This window comes from Capra hircus, chromosome 8 (genome assembly GCF_001704415.2).
Source record: "Capra hircus breed San Clemente chromosome 8, ASM170441v1, whole genome shotgun sequence".
Lineage (NCBI taxonomy): Eukaryota > Metazoa > Chordata > Mammalia > Artiodactyla > Bovidae > Capra > Capra hircus.
The window spans coordinates 95,117,409-95,132,916 of NC_030815.1; the positions used below are offsets into that span (position 1 = coordinate 95,117,409).

A 15,508-nucleotide genomic window follows, 5' to 3' on the forward strand; every position below is an offset into this window, starting at 1 on the left:
GACCTGCATACAGATTTCTCAAGAGGCAGGTCAGGTGGTCTGGTATTCCCATCTCTCTCAGAATTGTCCACAGTTTATTGTGATCCACACAGTGAAAGGCTTTGGCATAGTCAATAAAGCAGAAATAGATGTTTTTCTGGAACTCTCTTGCTTTTTCCATGATCCAGCAGATGTTGGCAATTTGGTCTCTGGTTCTTTTGCCTTTTCTCGATCCAGCTTGAACATCTGGAAGTTCACAGTTCACATACTGCTGAAGCCTGGCTTGGAGAATTTTGAGCATTACTTTGCTAGCATGTGAGATGAGTGCAATTGTGCGGTAGTTTGAGCATTCTTTGGCATTACCTTTCTTTGGAATTGGAATGAAAACTGACCTTTTCCAGTCCTGTGGCCACTGCTGAGTTTTCCAAATGTGCTGGCATATTGAGTGCAGCACTTTCACAGCATCATTTTTCAGGATTTGAAATAGCTCCACTAGAATTCCATCACCTCCACTAGCTTTGTTTGTTGTGATGCTTTCTAAGACCCACTTGACTTCACATTCCAGGATGTCTGGCTCTAGGTGAGTGATCACACCATCGTGATTATCTGGGTCATGAAGATCTTTTTGTACAGTTCGTCTGTGTATTCTTGCTACCTCTTCTTAATATCTTCTGCTTCTGTTATGTCCATACCATTTCTGTCCTTTATCTAGCCGGTTTTTGCATGAAATGTTCCCTTGGTATCTCTAATTTTCTTGAAGAGATCTCTAGTCTTTCCCATTCTGTTGTTTTCCTCTATTTCTTTGCATTGATTGCTGAGGAAGGCTTTCTTATCTCCCCTTGCTATTCATTGGAACTCTGCATTCAGATGCTTATATCATTCCTTTTCTCCTTTGCTTTCCACTTCTCTTCTTTACACAGCTATCTATAAGGCCTCCCCAGACAGCCATTTTGCTTTTTTGCATTTCTTTTCCATGGGGATGGTCTTGATCCCTGTCTCCTGCACAATGTCACGAACTTCATTCCATAGTTCATCAGGCACTCTATCTATCAGATCTAGGCCCTTAAATCTATTTCTCACTTCCACTGTATAATTATAAGGGATTTGATTTAGGTCATATCTGAATGGTCTAGCGGTTTTCCCTACTTTCTTCAATTTAAGTCTGAATTTGGTAATAAGGAGTTCATGATCTGAGCCACAGTCAGCTCCTGGTCTTATTTTTGTTGACTGTATAGAACTTCTCCTTCTTTGGCTGCAAAGAATATAATCAATCTGATTTCGGTGTTGACCATCTGGTGATGTCCATGTGTAGAGTCTTCTCTTGTGTTGTTGGAAGAGGGTGTTTGCTATGACCAGTGCATTTTCTTGGCAAAACTCTTTTAGTCTTGCCCTGCTTCATTCCGCATTCCAAGGCCAAATTTGCCTGTTACTCCAGGTCTTTCTTGACTTCCTACTTTTGCATTCCAGTCCCCTATAATGAAAAGGACATCTTTTCTGGGTGTTAGTTCTAAAAGGTCTTGTAGGTCTTCATAAAACGGTTCAACTTCAGCTTCTTCAGCATTACTGGTTGGGGCATAGACATGGATAACTGTGATATTGAATGGTTTGCCTTGGAGACGAACAGAGATCATTCTGTCATTTTTGAGATTGCATCCAAGTACTGCATTTCGGACTCTCTTGTTGACCATGATGGCTACTCCTTTTCTTCTGAGGGATTCCTGCCCGCAGTAGTAGATATAATGGTCATCTGAGTTAAATTCACCCATTCCAGTCCACTGATTCCTAGAATGTCGACGTTCACCCTTGCCATCTCTTGTTTGACCACTTCCAATTTGCCTTGATTCATGGACCTGACATTCCAGGTTCCTATGCAGTATTGCTCTTTACAGCATTGGGTCTTGCTTCTATCACCAGTCACATCCACAACTGGGTATTGTTTTTGCTTTGGGTCCATCCCTTCATTCTTTCTGGAGTTATTTCTCCTCTGATCTCCAGTAGCATATTGGGCACCTAATGACCTGGGGAGTTCCTCTTTTGGTATCCTATCATATTGCCTTTTCATACTGTTCATGGGGTTCTCAAGGCAAGAATACTGGAAGTGGCTTGCCATTCCCTTCTCCAGTGGACCACATTCTGTCAGGCCTCTCCACCATGACCCGCCCGTCTTGGGTTGCCCCACAGGCATGGCTTGGTTTCATTGAGTTAGACAAGGCTGTGGTCCTAGTGTGATTAGATTGACTAGTTTTCTGTGAGTGTGGTTTACTGTGTGTTTGCCTTTACCTTTTTATTGTTACCTTTATGGTAATACTTAAGGTTGAGCTGTGACTTGATATTAGAAATTTGTGTGTTGGCCTTTTGATAGTCTTTAAAAACATACCTCTATATATAGGGGAAATGGCAGTCCACTCCAGTACTATTGCCTGAAAAATCCCATGGACAGAGGAGCCTGGTAGGCTACAGTCCATGGGGTTGCAAAGAGTCGGACACGACTGAGTGACTTCACTCTCCTTTCACTATATATGGGGGAGCTAGGGTATATGAGTGAGCTGAATGTTGCCTGAGATTTTTAATGTTTGTTTTACGTGAGCAGTAACATTAGTATTGTTATCATTACTGAGAACCTAACATTTGTCAGGATCTGGGCTGAAGTTCAGAGGACACCTGATTTCATAAGTACAGTGCATTTCATTTAGTCCTTACAGTTGTGAGGTTTGATTTTTCCTTTTCCATTTTACAACTGTGGCTCTATCAAGTTGTTGAATGCTCCATAGCTAGTAATTTTTGGATTCAGATGTTAATCTGGTCCTGACTAACTTTAGAATTTTGCTATTAATCCTTATGCTTCACTTTCTCTTTAAATTCACTTTTTACTTGTGAAACAAATATAAAAATTCTTTAGCTACTTTCCAGAAATTGAGTATGTTGTTTTAAACCATAGCATCTATCCATGAATGAAACTTTACTTATAATGAGGCTTGAGAATATTTTTTTATTGCTAAATTTTAAAAGCCCAGTGATAAACTGCATAATTCATTTTGAAGAAAATAATAGATAAATCATGATTCCTTTTATTTCAGGCATGATCACTCTGTTAACATAAATTTGTACTCTTTCTGAGTAAAAAGATAGTTCCAAGGAGGGAAAAAAGTCTGTTTGAAGGTTCGTACTCATACTTTTGGAGTAGAGTCCTTTACTTTTCATATCTCAAGGCTTTCTTTCATTTTTTTCAGGTTTAAAGTTTGATTCAAAGTACATGAATTTCAGAGTGCGAGCTTGTAACAAGGCTGTGGCTGGAGAGTATTCTGATCCAGTGACTCTAGAGACCAAAGGTAAGATCATTAGCTGTTGTTCACCACAAAATAGAACTCAACATGTAAAGTTGTTCAACACTTTGTAATAGGAAACATTTCATCTATAGTTGCCTTCCCTTCCTCACCTTCATACCCGCCCCCCACAACCCCACTCCACACACAGAATTCTCATCAGGAGGTATTTTAAGATGGGAAAATTAGGACTACAGTAGTGGATTTCATTGGTTTCTCTTTTACCCTAGTATTCAGATAAGTCAGGGGCTTCCCTGGTATCTCAGACAGTAAAGCTTCTGCCTGTAATGCAGGAGATGCAGGTTTGATTCCTGGGTCAGGAAGATCCCCTGGAGAAGGAAATGGCAACCCACTCCAGTATTCTTGCCTGGGAAATCCCATGGACAGGGGAGCCCAGTAGGTTACAGTCCATGGGGTTGCAAATAGTTGGACACGACTGAGTGACTTTCACTTTCAGATATGTGATATAGACCAGTGATGGTATTATGTTCTCCCATAGGTACTTAGTTTACAAATTTCCCTCTAGTATAATTACATTCCCATTGTTGAGGTTTGCCCAGAGAATGGATTATGTCTCAATAATAGGAAAGTATGTATTCAGTTTAGTTCAAATACTTTTTGTTTTTATAAATCTTATTGTAGAAATTATTATTTATATAGTTTGTTAGTGTTTACAAAGCCCTCTCACAAGTCTTTTATTTGATCATTGAAACCATCTTGAGGGATCAGTAGAACAGATGGTATTGATACCCATTTTGTAGGTGAAGAAAAGGATGCTCAAATATGTAAATTAACTTACCCATGATCGTTAAAACTAGCTTGGAAAGGTGTGAACAAGAATCTTATTTACAAGTTCTCTGCCTGCCTTTATTGTGGGCCAGGAATGTAAGTAAGTGCTTCTAGTCTCTGAGTTTGAATTTATTAGAACTCAATGTACATGAATTTGAACAAACTGCAGGTGATAGTGAACGATAAGGGAGCCTGGTGTGCTGCAGTCTGTGGGTTGCAAAGAGTTAGTCATGACTTAGTGACTCAACAACAACAACAAAGAGTAACATATTTAAACACAGGAGATTTTTCAGGTGTTTACCAATTTGAAGGCAATAATATTATAGATCTTTCCAGTCGTGAGATGATAATTGACTCAGTTTACTTCCAGAATCAGTGTCTATCCATTGTTGTTAGATAGTTGGGCCTTTGAGTGTTCCACTGACCTACAGTTCACGTAGCATTTGAATAGGTTTGAATGCTAGAAGTTTGATATGACTTGGAGGCTGGTATAAAAATATTTTAAAATAAAACAAGAAGTTCATAAGTTATTGACAGCTCAAACTCATAAGACTATGATTGCATTAGAAAGATTAAAAAAGCAAAAAGTAAAACAAAACTAAGTCAAAGTAATTTGGATTAGCAAATGTTTTTATTTGAGAACTACAGATAACTTAGCCAAGAAATGCAGTTACTTAGAATTACTTGTTAACAAATTGAATTGAAACTGTGGTTTCTTTAGAGAATTTTACCATTTCAAAATAAAGTCATATTTATAGGTAGATAATCTTTTCTATATAACTTGAACTGTTTTCAACTCTTGTGAGGTAAAATTGCATTATTATTAATATCCTCCTCCAAGAATATTTTATCTTTTTTTATTTCTTTTGTTCCTTTTCCTTTAATATTTAGTGACCAAACTTGGGCCTAAATGTGGTGAATTTTACATTTCCATGCAAATTCTGTAGATTCAGGAAAATGAATATCTGGCTTGTAGTTTCTTTAGAGCTGGACTCTCTGCTCCCATTAGCAGTGTCTAGATCTTAACTAGTCAAATTCTTGGTCTTAGGGTTTGCAGGGAAAGACTGTAGTCCTTTTGAGCAGTTCTCACTATGAGGTAAACCCCCTGGGCTTGAGGTAGACTGATACTCAACCCTGAGGCCCACTGAACCTTCTAGGACCTTCTGGGAGACTCAGCAAAATTATCTCTTAAGAAGCTATGGGTCACAGGTTTTCTAAGGTTATTCCATACCACTGGAGTGGCTACTAATGACAGCAGGAGTTCCAGAGAAAAGTCAGGTTTTTTAAAGTACCATGGTAAACAGTTGTTTACTAATTTTTTGACTTGTTGTAGCCCTTCTTGACCAACCATTAGAGATAAATATACGAGCACAGAAGTGGAGGGAAAGGGAAAGAGAGATGGAGATTAAATAGTTGAGTCCTACCAAAACTTCATATCCTGCCACTTGTGGTGCTTGGTGTAGAACATAGTGAACCTTGTTAATATCTGTCTCTCCAATGTGTGTAATTTCTTCTTTTATTGAAATTACCGAAAGTGATGATTTCTTATGACCAGAATTTTTAAAGTATATTATCTCTTCCTTGTAAAGGTAAATGATGTGATACTAATCACCATTGCTTTCTAGCCTCAAATGTTAGTATCTATGATATAATTTTACAGTACAGAAAGTAGCCACCAACCCAAAGTAAACATTAAAACATATCTGTCCCTTATTTTTTTTGGTACTTTGTTTACACAGACTTTTAAAGATATGGAAACTAATATCTGGTTTCATTACAGGGCTTGTATGAGAGATAAGACTAACCGTTGAGGCCTCACTTTTGAGGACAGTCTGTTTTTTAAACTTCATAGTAAAATATTATCCTTGTTACTTAGCCTCAGTGATTTAGTTGAGGCTTCATGAAGGGACAGTGTCCAAAAAGGAAGAGAGAAAAGATTGCACCCCTGAGTTTGAAACCTATACCTTTCGGTTCGGGGGCTATAGTATTTGTTAAATCTGATCTCAAGTGGCTTGACGGACAATACCTGTTTTTTGCCACCCTTGACTCTACTCTCCTCTTCATCATCAAACATAGGGAATAGCTTTATGATTTTTTTTCTTTCCTTAGGATTTTAACAAGCAGCTGAGTGTTGATGGCACCTTGAGTTATATCCACTGTTTCTTTCAAAAATTCAGATGCTCTCACATGTATTAACTAATAACTAATAGAGAGGTTAACTCTGTTTTCTTAAGACAGTTCATTCTTGGTAATATAGGATCTCAGTTTTGTATAATCCTAACTTTTCAGTACCTCCCTTTTGAGGAATTCTATTTCCATTTTTACTGGAACTGTATTATTTCTTCTTTCAGTAAGTTCATTTCTGTTTACATGCATGTTTTGAAAGCTATTAACTTTTTTGCATATAGTATGACATTTTCTGAAAGTGGTTATGGTTAGTCAGTTTGTATTTAGAATGTTTTGAAATACAGTGAACAATAGGTCAGATGAATAGGTGAAATTAAAGTGCTGTTTACAAAACAGTAGAGTATAAAAGGATTCTTCATGCACTAGATAAGCATTAGGTTTTCTATATAAATATTTTGTTGTTTGATGATGAATATTTCACAGACACACTGAACCTTGAGCTAAATCACATATTATCCTTAAGTGAAATGGGGTATTGTAAAGCAATATTTCTTTAGTGAATACTTATAAGAAATTTAAACTTTTGGAGGGAAATATAACTAATAAGCAGATTTATTGGTAACTGTGTAGTAGATGATACCTTGCTTAAAATGCAAATTCCAGAAATTGCATATTAAATTGATACATTTCAATGATTAACCCTCAGTATCCAAAAGGAACAAGTGATCCTATGTTAAACTGATTTCCTAAATTAGCAGTTCTAAGTAAGTCTTATGAATAGTACAGATAGTTCCCCGATACCAAATAATTTGGAAAGCATAGCTTTGTGTTGTATTTTCTTGATTTGTTTTCATTTCAGTAGCCCTTTTCCCCCATCTATTCTTTGCCTTGTAAATCATCTTAGCTCTGTCAGCTGAGTTATTTCCCTTGCTTCTGCCATCATGGTCTGTTTCTCCCTGCTTGCCTTATTTTTGAAAATACTGGGAGTTTAAATATGAAATTGTTTAATGTTAGAGCAAAAGAGTGTGTGTGCCAGGGTCTATAATTTTACAGCACATCATTTTCTTCTCATCCTTGATGCTACTAGCTCCTCTTTCTGTTTAGTCGTAACAGTCAGCTGATGCTCTGATAATAGGAAATTGAAGCTATTTTGCTACTGGAGATTCCATCAGAAGGAAAAGCAGAAACTGTGACCATGCAAGTACACTGTGTTTGGTTGGAGTATAGGATAGATATATAGAGGAGAATAAAGGGAAATAGAGGAGGAATTGGTAGATTATGGCTTTATCATTGTAGACTTTAAATCTTAAGGTTAAGAATTGAAACTTTATATACAGTGTTAAAGTCTATTGAGCTCAAAAATAATATGATGGCTGTGCTTCAGAAACTAGAGATATGCTACATAAAAAATGAAATATTCTTTTGGTTAGCACTTAATTTCAATTTGGACAACTCATCGTCCCATTTGAACCTGAGAGTTGAAGATACCTGTGTAGAGTGGGATCCTACTGGAGGAAAAGGTCAAGACAGTAAAATTAAAGGAAAAGAGAACAAGGGCAGGTAAGCTCATTTATTAAGTCTGTTATCTGGATTAAATGCTTGTATATTGATTCTTATTTGACAGTAACTAGAAATGAAATTCTTAACACCAAAGTGAAAATACAATATTGTTTGCCAGTACTTGAATTTGTCATTAACATTTTTCATTATTTTTTCTTAGTTTTTTTCCTAATCCTCTTCTTACTTACATCTTTTATTTCAGTATTCCATTTCTTTTCAGGTTATATCTACAGCAATTTGAACTGCTTAGAGAGAAGTTCCTAGCATAGTTCCTGAATGTTAGACTTACAGATCACCTCTTTTAGCTGAAGGTCTGCGTTGAATGACAACTTTTACCATGTACAACCCCAGTGTTGGGCCCCTGGTCAGCAACCTTGTGAACCAGAGACAGGCTTGGCACCTTGTGTTACTGTCAGACTGACTTAGGTAGTCTTAAAGTATGGAGGCCTCTTTTAACAGAGATGAATTGTACTCAAACTGAAATAAGGTGTAATCACTGTGAAACAGTGAATCAAAAGAAATTCCTCAGCTGACGTTTCTTCTGATTTTATTATATAAACTGTTAAATTTAAGTTGTAAAGCAATCTCTTAACAGTTGCCTATTTTTATCTGACAGTGTCCATGTTACATCACTGAAGAAACATTCAAGGTGATGATCTATGTCTGTCTAGTTCTAGGATCTAGTCTATCTAGCTTGGCTGAATAACTTAAATTTTTCTTTAACCAATAAGCAGAACCCATTGCAGCAGCCTTCATAAGCTAAAATATTGCTTTGTGTAGACTGTCTGTATTGGTAGCTTATGTTTTGGATTTACAGCATTATATAGCATTATGCTTCATATTATTTAGATTATACTGTATATGATAACAAAACAATAAGCTCTGCTTTAAGTCTTTCTTGAATTGATTTCGTTTATATGATTTTTTTCTGCATTTACTTATACCTGGCATCTTTCTTGTTGTGCTGTATTCAATATATCTAACATTACAGCTTTGCTTTTACAAATATTTGACATGAAGCAAGTTTAAAGTGTTCTATGATTTATAATAATCATACAATTTCAAAAGTATCAAAGATTAAAAAAAAGGTCATTACTGAAATTATTAGAACAGTGCCAGAAAGATGAATCATTTCAAATTGCACAAGTAATAATGTGCTGATTTGAAGATACCCCATATCTTTCCCAGAAACCAGAATGTGTTCTCTTTTCAAAATTATTATCTTCTCTTTTTTCCAGTTTATTTGCTTATTATTGGTGAAAGTGATTCATAGTTGGTGTATTAGAATTGTAAAATGCTGCTTGATTTGATAGGATCAGTGAAGTTTGGTCATTGGGAGATTTTTAGACTACTTATGTTTATAATTTCATCATGTTATTTCTCTTTCTCTCATCTCTCTAAGCGTATTTTGTATGTGGGCCACTTCTGGAATGTTACATACATTTATTCTTTCCATAAATATTTATTTACTGTAGGATGTCAGCTGGATATTGTGGGGTTTATAGGGATAAACATGGTCCCTGCCTTCAAGGAATTTGCCCTAACTTATGTAGATGAGCTATCTCTCTATATATAAATAATAATAATCTGAGATGGAGATTGTGTTCAGTAGTATGTGTGAATCAGGGAGTTTGGAGGAAGAAAGATTTCCTGAGCTGCCAGATGTTGAAGTGGTTAATTAGGACAGTGAGCCAAACTGAAAGCAACAGTGCAGACTTTGTTCACTTACTGTGATAGCATAAGCAAGAGGCGCAGAGGAAGGGGTGCTAGGTCACCCAGTGTTCCGTTTTCACAGCAGAATGGCACGGGGTGAGGGTTAGGTAAACCAGAGCAGATGGCAGATGGTAAGTATCTGAGGACCATCTCGCTGCCCAGGGAGAACAAACAAAAGCCTTCTTCTGTTTTGTGGACCTGAGGCCAAGGAAATGGGAAAGGTTAGGAGTGGGAAAGTATTGAGACGAGTGGAGAAAAGTGTCTTCAGACTGCTCCCCTACCCTTCCCCCTTTAAGGAGGTCTCTGAGGAGGCAGCTGGAAAGGGTCTCAGCTGAGGGCCCCCTCCCATAATGGAACCTCTGAATACAGGTATCTAATCTAGGAATGCAGACATGCATGGGAGCATGGAGTTGCATAGGAGCAAGGGGGATTGCAACTCCCTCCAAAACCTGCAGTGAACTCGCAATGCACCAAGTCTGGTGAGGAGAAGGCAAGCATTTATAATTACTTCCTGTTAGGCCTGAAGGGTCATACACAGAATTTTGGCCTAGAGGTGGACTCCTCAGAAAGGTTACTTAGCCTGGTAGGATCTGAGAGACCTTCATTAGTGGGTTGGTATTTAAGTTGGTTCTCAAGTAAGTGGAAGAATGTGTAGCATTTGGACTTGGCAGTGAGAGAACGAGAGATGGAAGGGAAATGCAGTGAGGCAGGTTGCCTGAGTTTAAGGAACACTTGAGCTGCTACTTTTAGCTGGATAGTGCCGTCCAGAGGTGGGCAGCCTGGAAAGGCAGTGCTGTGTGCTTAGTGCCGGGCTCCTCTGTCCTTGGGGATTCTGCAGGCAAGAATACTGGAATGGGTTGCCATGCCCTCTTCCAGGGGATTTTCCCAACCCAGGGATCAAACCCAGGTCTTCCACATTGCAGGCAGATTCTTTACTGTCTGAGCCACAAGGGAAGTCCATGAATACTGGAGTGGGTAGCCTGTCCCTTCTCCAGGGGATCTTCCCGACCCAGGGGTCTCCTGCATTGCAGGTGGATTCTTTACCAGCTGAGCTACCCGGAAAAGCGGACCAAATCAAGAAGAACCTGAAATGCCATGCTAAATTCTTTGTAGGTAGTAAGGAAGTACTTGAAGATTTTAGAGTGGGAGAATCAGAGTTAGGTTTATCTTCTAACAGTGAACAAATGACTTGGGTAACAGATCAATTGGGAAGCTGATAAAACAGTCCAGATTAAAGATAACAAAGAACCTTAGTTGAGACAGTTGAGTGACTGAGGTATCTTTAAAGGGTGGAATCGTGTTTGCTTTGAGATAATAATAACTGTTGTACTTCTTGCAAAAATGTATTCAAGGTTGGAATTCTAGGGTGCTTCAATGGAAGACTTTCCCTTATTTAACTTTTCTTTGAAATTTAAATTGACATTCTCAATATTTACATCTGTTTTTCTTTTTGCCATGCTTTCCCTTTATTTCTTTACTGCTGGTAAGTTATGAGTTTTTTGTTTTATGAATGCAGCAGTTTGATATAATTGAAATGTTAATTTTTAAACATCTTTTGAGGTTTGGTCTGTTTTGAGTTTGGGGGAGTTAGTGAAAGGCCTTAATGCTGTCCAGTTTACTATATCATATAATTTGAAAAAGGGAAGTCAAGTTGTATCTTGTGCATTTTAGTAGGAGAAATGCTTTATAATACTTGATATTACTCTGTGCATGGATTTGGGTAATTGCTTTTTTTTTTATTTAAGAAGAAAAGATACAAAACAAAAATACCTCCTGCTTATGAAAATAAAGTTATTTGATTATGATAAATCTTAAAAAGAATAATAGCAATTACCCAAATCCATGCACAGAATAATATCAAGTATTATAAGTCATTTCTCTTCCTAAAAAAAGACTTGCTTTTAATTTAAATTTAACTGCAAGAAGTGTAAGTTATATAATCTATTATCTTTCTGCAGTTCTTTTTTTTCCCCTTGAGTTCTTTTTCCCCTTTTGTCTTGTCCCATTTTGGCATTGTCTCATGTTCCAACTGTGTATTAATTTGTACAAGCCTTGCTCTCTCTGCATGGTATTAGTGTTTTTAGCTTGCTTTATGTTGATGACTTCTTACATGTGTTATAATTGACAACTCTGTTTAATAGTAAATAATTCAAATAAAATTAAATATTGCTTTTTGTGCAGCATGATTAGAAAGCTCTTTAAACTTTCCTTTTATCTGTAATTTTAGTTTGTGAAACATGTACAACATAGAATATTTGTTTTTCTTTTTGTTTCTGTTTATATAGAAGTGGTACCCCATCCCCTAAACGGACATCTGTAGGCTCCAGGCCACCAGCAGTAAGAGGCAGCAGAGATCGTTTTACGGGGGAATCGTACACAGTGTTGGGTAGGATAAACATAATAATTCTTCATTATCTCAGATTAAAAGCATCACAGTCACGTGGGTGGACTTTCTACTCAGGGGTGGTGTGGCTGCCTGTGTATTGAATGAATATTTGCCAAAATTTCTACCCCTGGAAGCCTAGTTGCTTTGGTAGGTTTTCAAATTATCTTTTTATTGATATGTTTTAAATTCTACTTCAGTTTATGTAGTACTCCACATTTATAACTCTTAAGGGGATAATAAGGAAGAAAAGTTCTGAAGCCTTTTATATTCAGAGAAGTTAGTAAACATACAAGTCATTATAGCAGATACTCTGCATTTAGTGTCTGTGTAACATGATTATTCTCCTGAATCAGACTTTTTGGTGCCATTTTGTGGGGCCAAATATAGGTAAAACTCTGTAAGTCATAAGAAACAGGAAAGAGTTAAATTTACCTTCTAATCTTTTGTAGGAGACACAGCTATTGAAAGTGGACAACATTATTGGGAGGTCAAGGCCCAGAAGGATTGTAAATCCTACAGTGTGGGAGTAGCGTACAAGACTTTGGGGAAATTTGACCAGTTGGGAAAGACAAACACTAGTTGGTGTATCCATGTGAACAACTGGCTACAGAACACATTTGCAGCAAAGCATAATAATAAAGTCAAAGCCTTGGATGTTGCTGTTCCTGAAAGAATAGGTGTATTTTGTGATTTTGATGGGGGTAAGTTTGCTGATTTTCTCCTAAGTCATTTCATCATCATTGTTTGTATTTCATTACTCTGCATTGTGCTTAGTTGCTCAGTCATGTCTGACTCTTTACGGCCCCATGGACTATAGCTTGACAGACACCTCTGTCCATGGGATTCTCCAGGCAATGGGTTGCCATGCCCTCCTCCAGGAGATCTTTGCAACCCAGGGATTGAGCCCAGGTCTCCCACATTGTAGGTGGATTCTTTACTGTCTGAGCTACCAGAGAAGCCCATGCTTTCCTATAGTAATAATCTGTATGGAATTTCCACTAGTATTGTGGTAAGGATGTTTTGACCTACTAGGATTTGATCACAAACATAACTTCAGGTCTGTAGTTGACTGAAAGGGCATGTGATGTCTGCTTGCAGGCCTACAAAAGCTCTCATCTAAAATATACTAAGTCAGTCTGAAAAAAAGATGTTGCTAATCTTAGTCATGAGCATTAAAATGTCTTAGGCCTATTTTAATTCCTCCCTTACCTTGTTTTGTTAACTGTTAAGAGTGGTAGGGTCGGACTTTTTTGAGTCAAAATAGACCTTAGAAATTACCCAATCCTTTTGCCACATAGTATGATTTCCGTATTACATTATCTCTGTGAGTAGTTGCCACTCCAGTGCTTGAACTTTTCTTTGTGAAGCTAATGGTCTTAGAAGGCAGCCTGTTTCACTGTAGGATAACATTTGATTAGAAGGTTTTTCTTAAGTCAATTCATTTTGTCTCTCAGTAACTTCTGAGACTCTTGCTGTTAAGTCTTGTCATTTGAAGAAACACAGAATTATGTTCCCTAATTTATATTTACATTATAATCCTTATTTGTTTAAAAACTAACATTGCTTCTCTTTCCCTGTTTTTCCAGACTGTACATTCGCTGTAACATTAGCTGTTCCTTTTAATTTAATTTTTCCAAACCTTTATTATCACCTGTGGTTGTATACTATGTCTATATATATTTTAAAGATTGATTCTCAAAGTAGAACACACAACTTCGGACCACTGTAGATAGTGATTTGGCAGCATGATTTCTAGTAATATGACTTCACAGCATTGTAGATCAGTATTGAGCTGGTAGCCACCTAATCCACTAGATCTTTTTTCCATTGAGTTCTGGCAGATTATCTTTTCCCTCTGATGTTAGGCAGTGTAGAGGTGTTTCTTTGCTGTTTGTAACTCAAATGAAGAACACTGATTTGTACTTAAGTTTCATCTTAATAGATTTTGCCAATCTTCCCTCCTCTTAAGAGCATCTAAAAATTAACTTGGTGTTTATCTTTAAGCTTTTTCAGTTAGGTATTTGATAAGTATCTTGTCTACTGTCATCTAAATATAAGACTTTTGTAGATGAAGTAGGGAACAAAAGTAATTCCCTAAATGCCTCACTCCAAGTTGACACTTAAAGCTAATAAAACCAAGTTTTATGATTTTAAGTAATGTTATGTCCAAAGAGTTCCATGAAGTATCAACCTAGTTATTCAAAAAGGAAAAAAATTGACTTTGGATTGATTTCTTTTTAGTGATGACATGTCAGTTTTGTTGTATTTTTTAAAATTTACTCACTTAGACTCATAAATAATTTTCCTCAGGATAAATAGTAAATTTATTGGCATATCAATACATTTTTTCTTTTTAAACTACAAGATAGCATTTGCTTATCTTCTTCTGTCTCTCTTCCCATACTTTGTGATTCCTTAAATGTAAGTATAATTAAAGATACTTAAAGATTAAGTATAATTTAAGATTCCTTAAGGATAGTGAAAGTGAAAAGTGAAAGTGAAGTCACTCAGTCGTGTCCAACTCTTTGCGACCTGTGGACTGTAGCCCACCAAGCTCCTCCGTCCATGGGATTCTCCAGGCAAGAATACTGGAGTGGGTTGCCATTTCCTTCTCCAGGGGATCTTCCTGACCCAGGATCGAACCCAGGTCTCCCACATTGTAGGCAGATGCTTTAACCTCTGTACCACCAGGGAAGCCCCATAGGATAGGATAGGATAGGAAGGATAGTGAGAAGTGTAATTGTTAACCTAAAGCATAGGATATAGAAAAAAATTGTATTGTAGGATGGGATCAGATTCTGAGGGCCTTGAAAAATAATAATAAGCTAGTCTTTTTTTGGTAGTTGAAGAAGGATTTCTGTTTATTTTAGAAAACTGTAGTTATATGATGGTAATATAGTTTTAGACATATTAGAGAATAAATCGTTAAATGTGGAAGAGGTTGCAAAATACTGAGAGAGGAAGACTTTTCAAGGTGGCCTTTAAGTAATACAGACAGGACCATGTCTGTTTCGTTAAGTATTATGTCCTTATTGCTTGGCAAGTGCTTTACACCAGTTCAGTTCAGTTCAGTCACTCAGTCGTGTCTTGACTCTTTGCAACCCCGTGAACTGCAGCACACCAGGCGTCCCTGTCCATCACCAACTCCTGAAGCTTACTCAAACCCATGTCCGTCGAGTCGGTGATGCCATCCAACCATCTCATCCTCTATCATTCCCTTCTCCTCCTGCCTTCAATCTTCCCTAGCATCAGGGTCTTTTCAAATGAGTCAGTTCTTTGCATCAGGTGGCCAAAGTATTGGAGTTTCAGCTTCAGCATCAGTCCTTCCAATGAATATTCAGGACTGATTTCCTTTAGGATGGACTGGTTGAATCTCCTTGCTGTCCAAGGGACTCTCAAGAGTCTTTTCCAACACCACAGTTCAAAAGCATCAATTCTTTGGTGCTCAGCTTTCTTTATAGTCCAACTCTTACATCCATACATGACCACTGGAGAAACCATTGCTTTGACTAGATGGAACTTTGTTGGCAAAGTAATGTCTCTGCTTTTTAATATGCTTTCTAGTTTGGTCATAACTTTTTTCCAAGGAGTAAGTGTCTTTTAATTTTATGGCTGCAGTCACCATTTGCAG

The 15,508-nt window shown here is 37.3% G+C and overlaps 1 protein-coding gene across 3 annotated transcripts in view; it reads left to right on the forward strand.

Annotated features, from left to right (window-relative positions):
• Positions 1-15,508, forward strand: part of FSD1L (fibronectin type III and SPRY domain containing 1 like) — a 68,537-nt gene that overhangs the window by 42,643 nt on the left and 10,386 nt on the right. Inside the window, exons 8-12 of one of the 3 annotated variants that reach the window (XM_018052548.1) lie at positions 3,210-3,308; positions 7,649-7,778; positions 8,395-8,427; positions 11,777-11,877; positions 12,327-12,578. In XM_018052548.1, the coding sequence (XP_017908037.1) occupies positions 3,210-3,308; positions 7,649-7,778; positions 8,395-8,427; positions 11,777-11,877; positions 12,327-12,578 (615 nt within the window). The remainder of the gene's footprint in view (positions 1-3,209; positions 3,309-7,648; positions 7,779-8,394; positions 8,428-11,776; positions 11,878-12,326; positions 12,579-15,508) is intronic. The other 2 variants (XM_018052549.1, XM_018052550.1) reach the window with 2 other exon arrangements.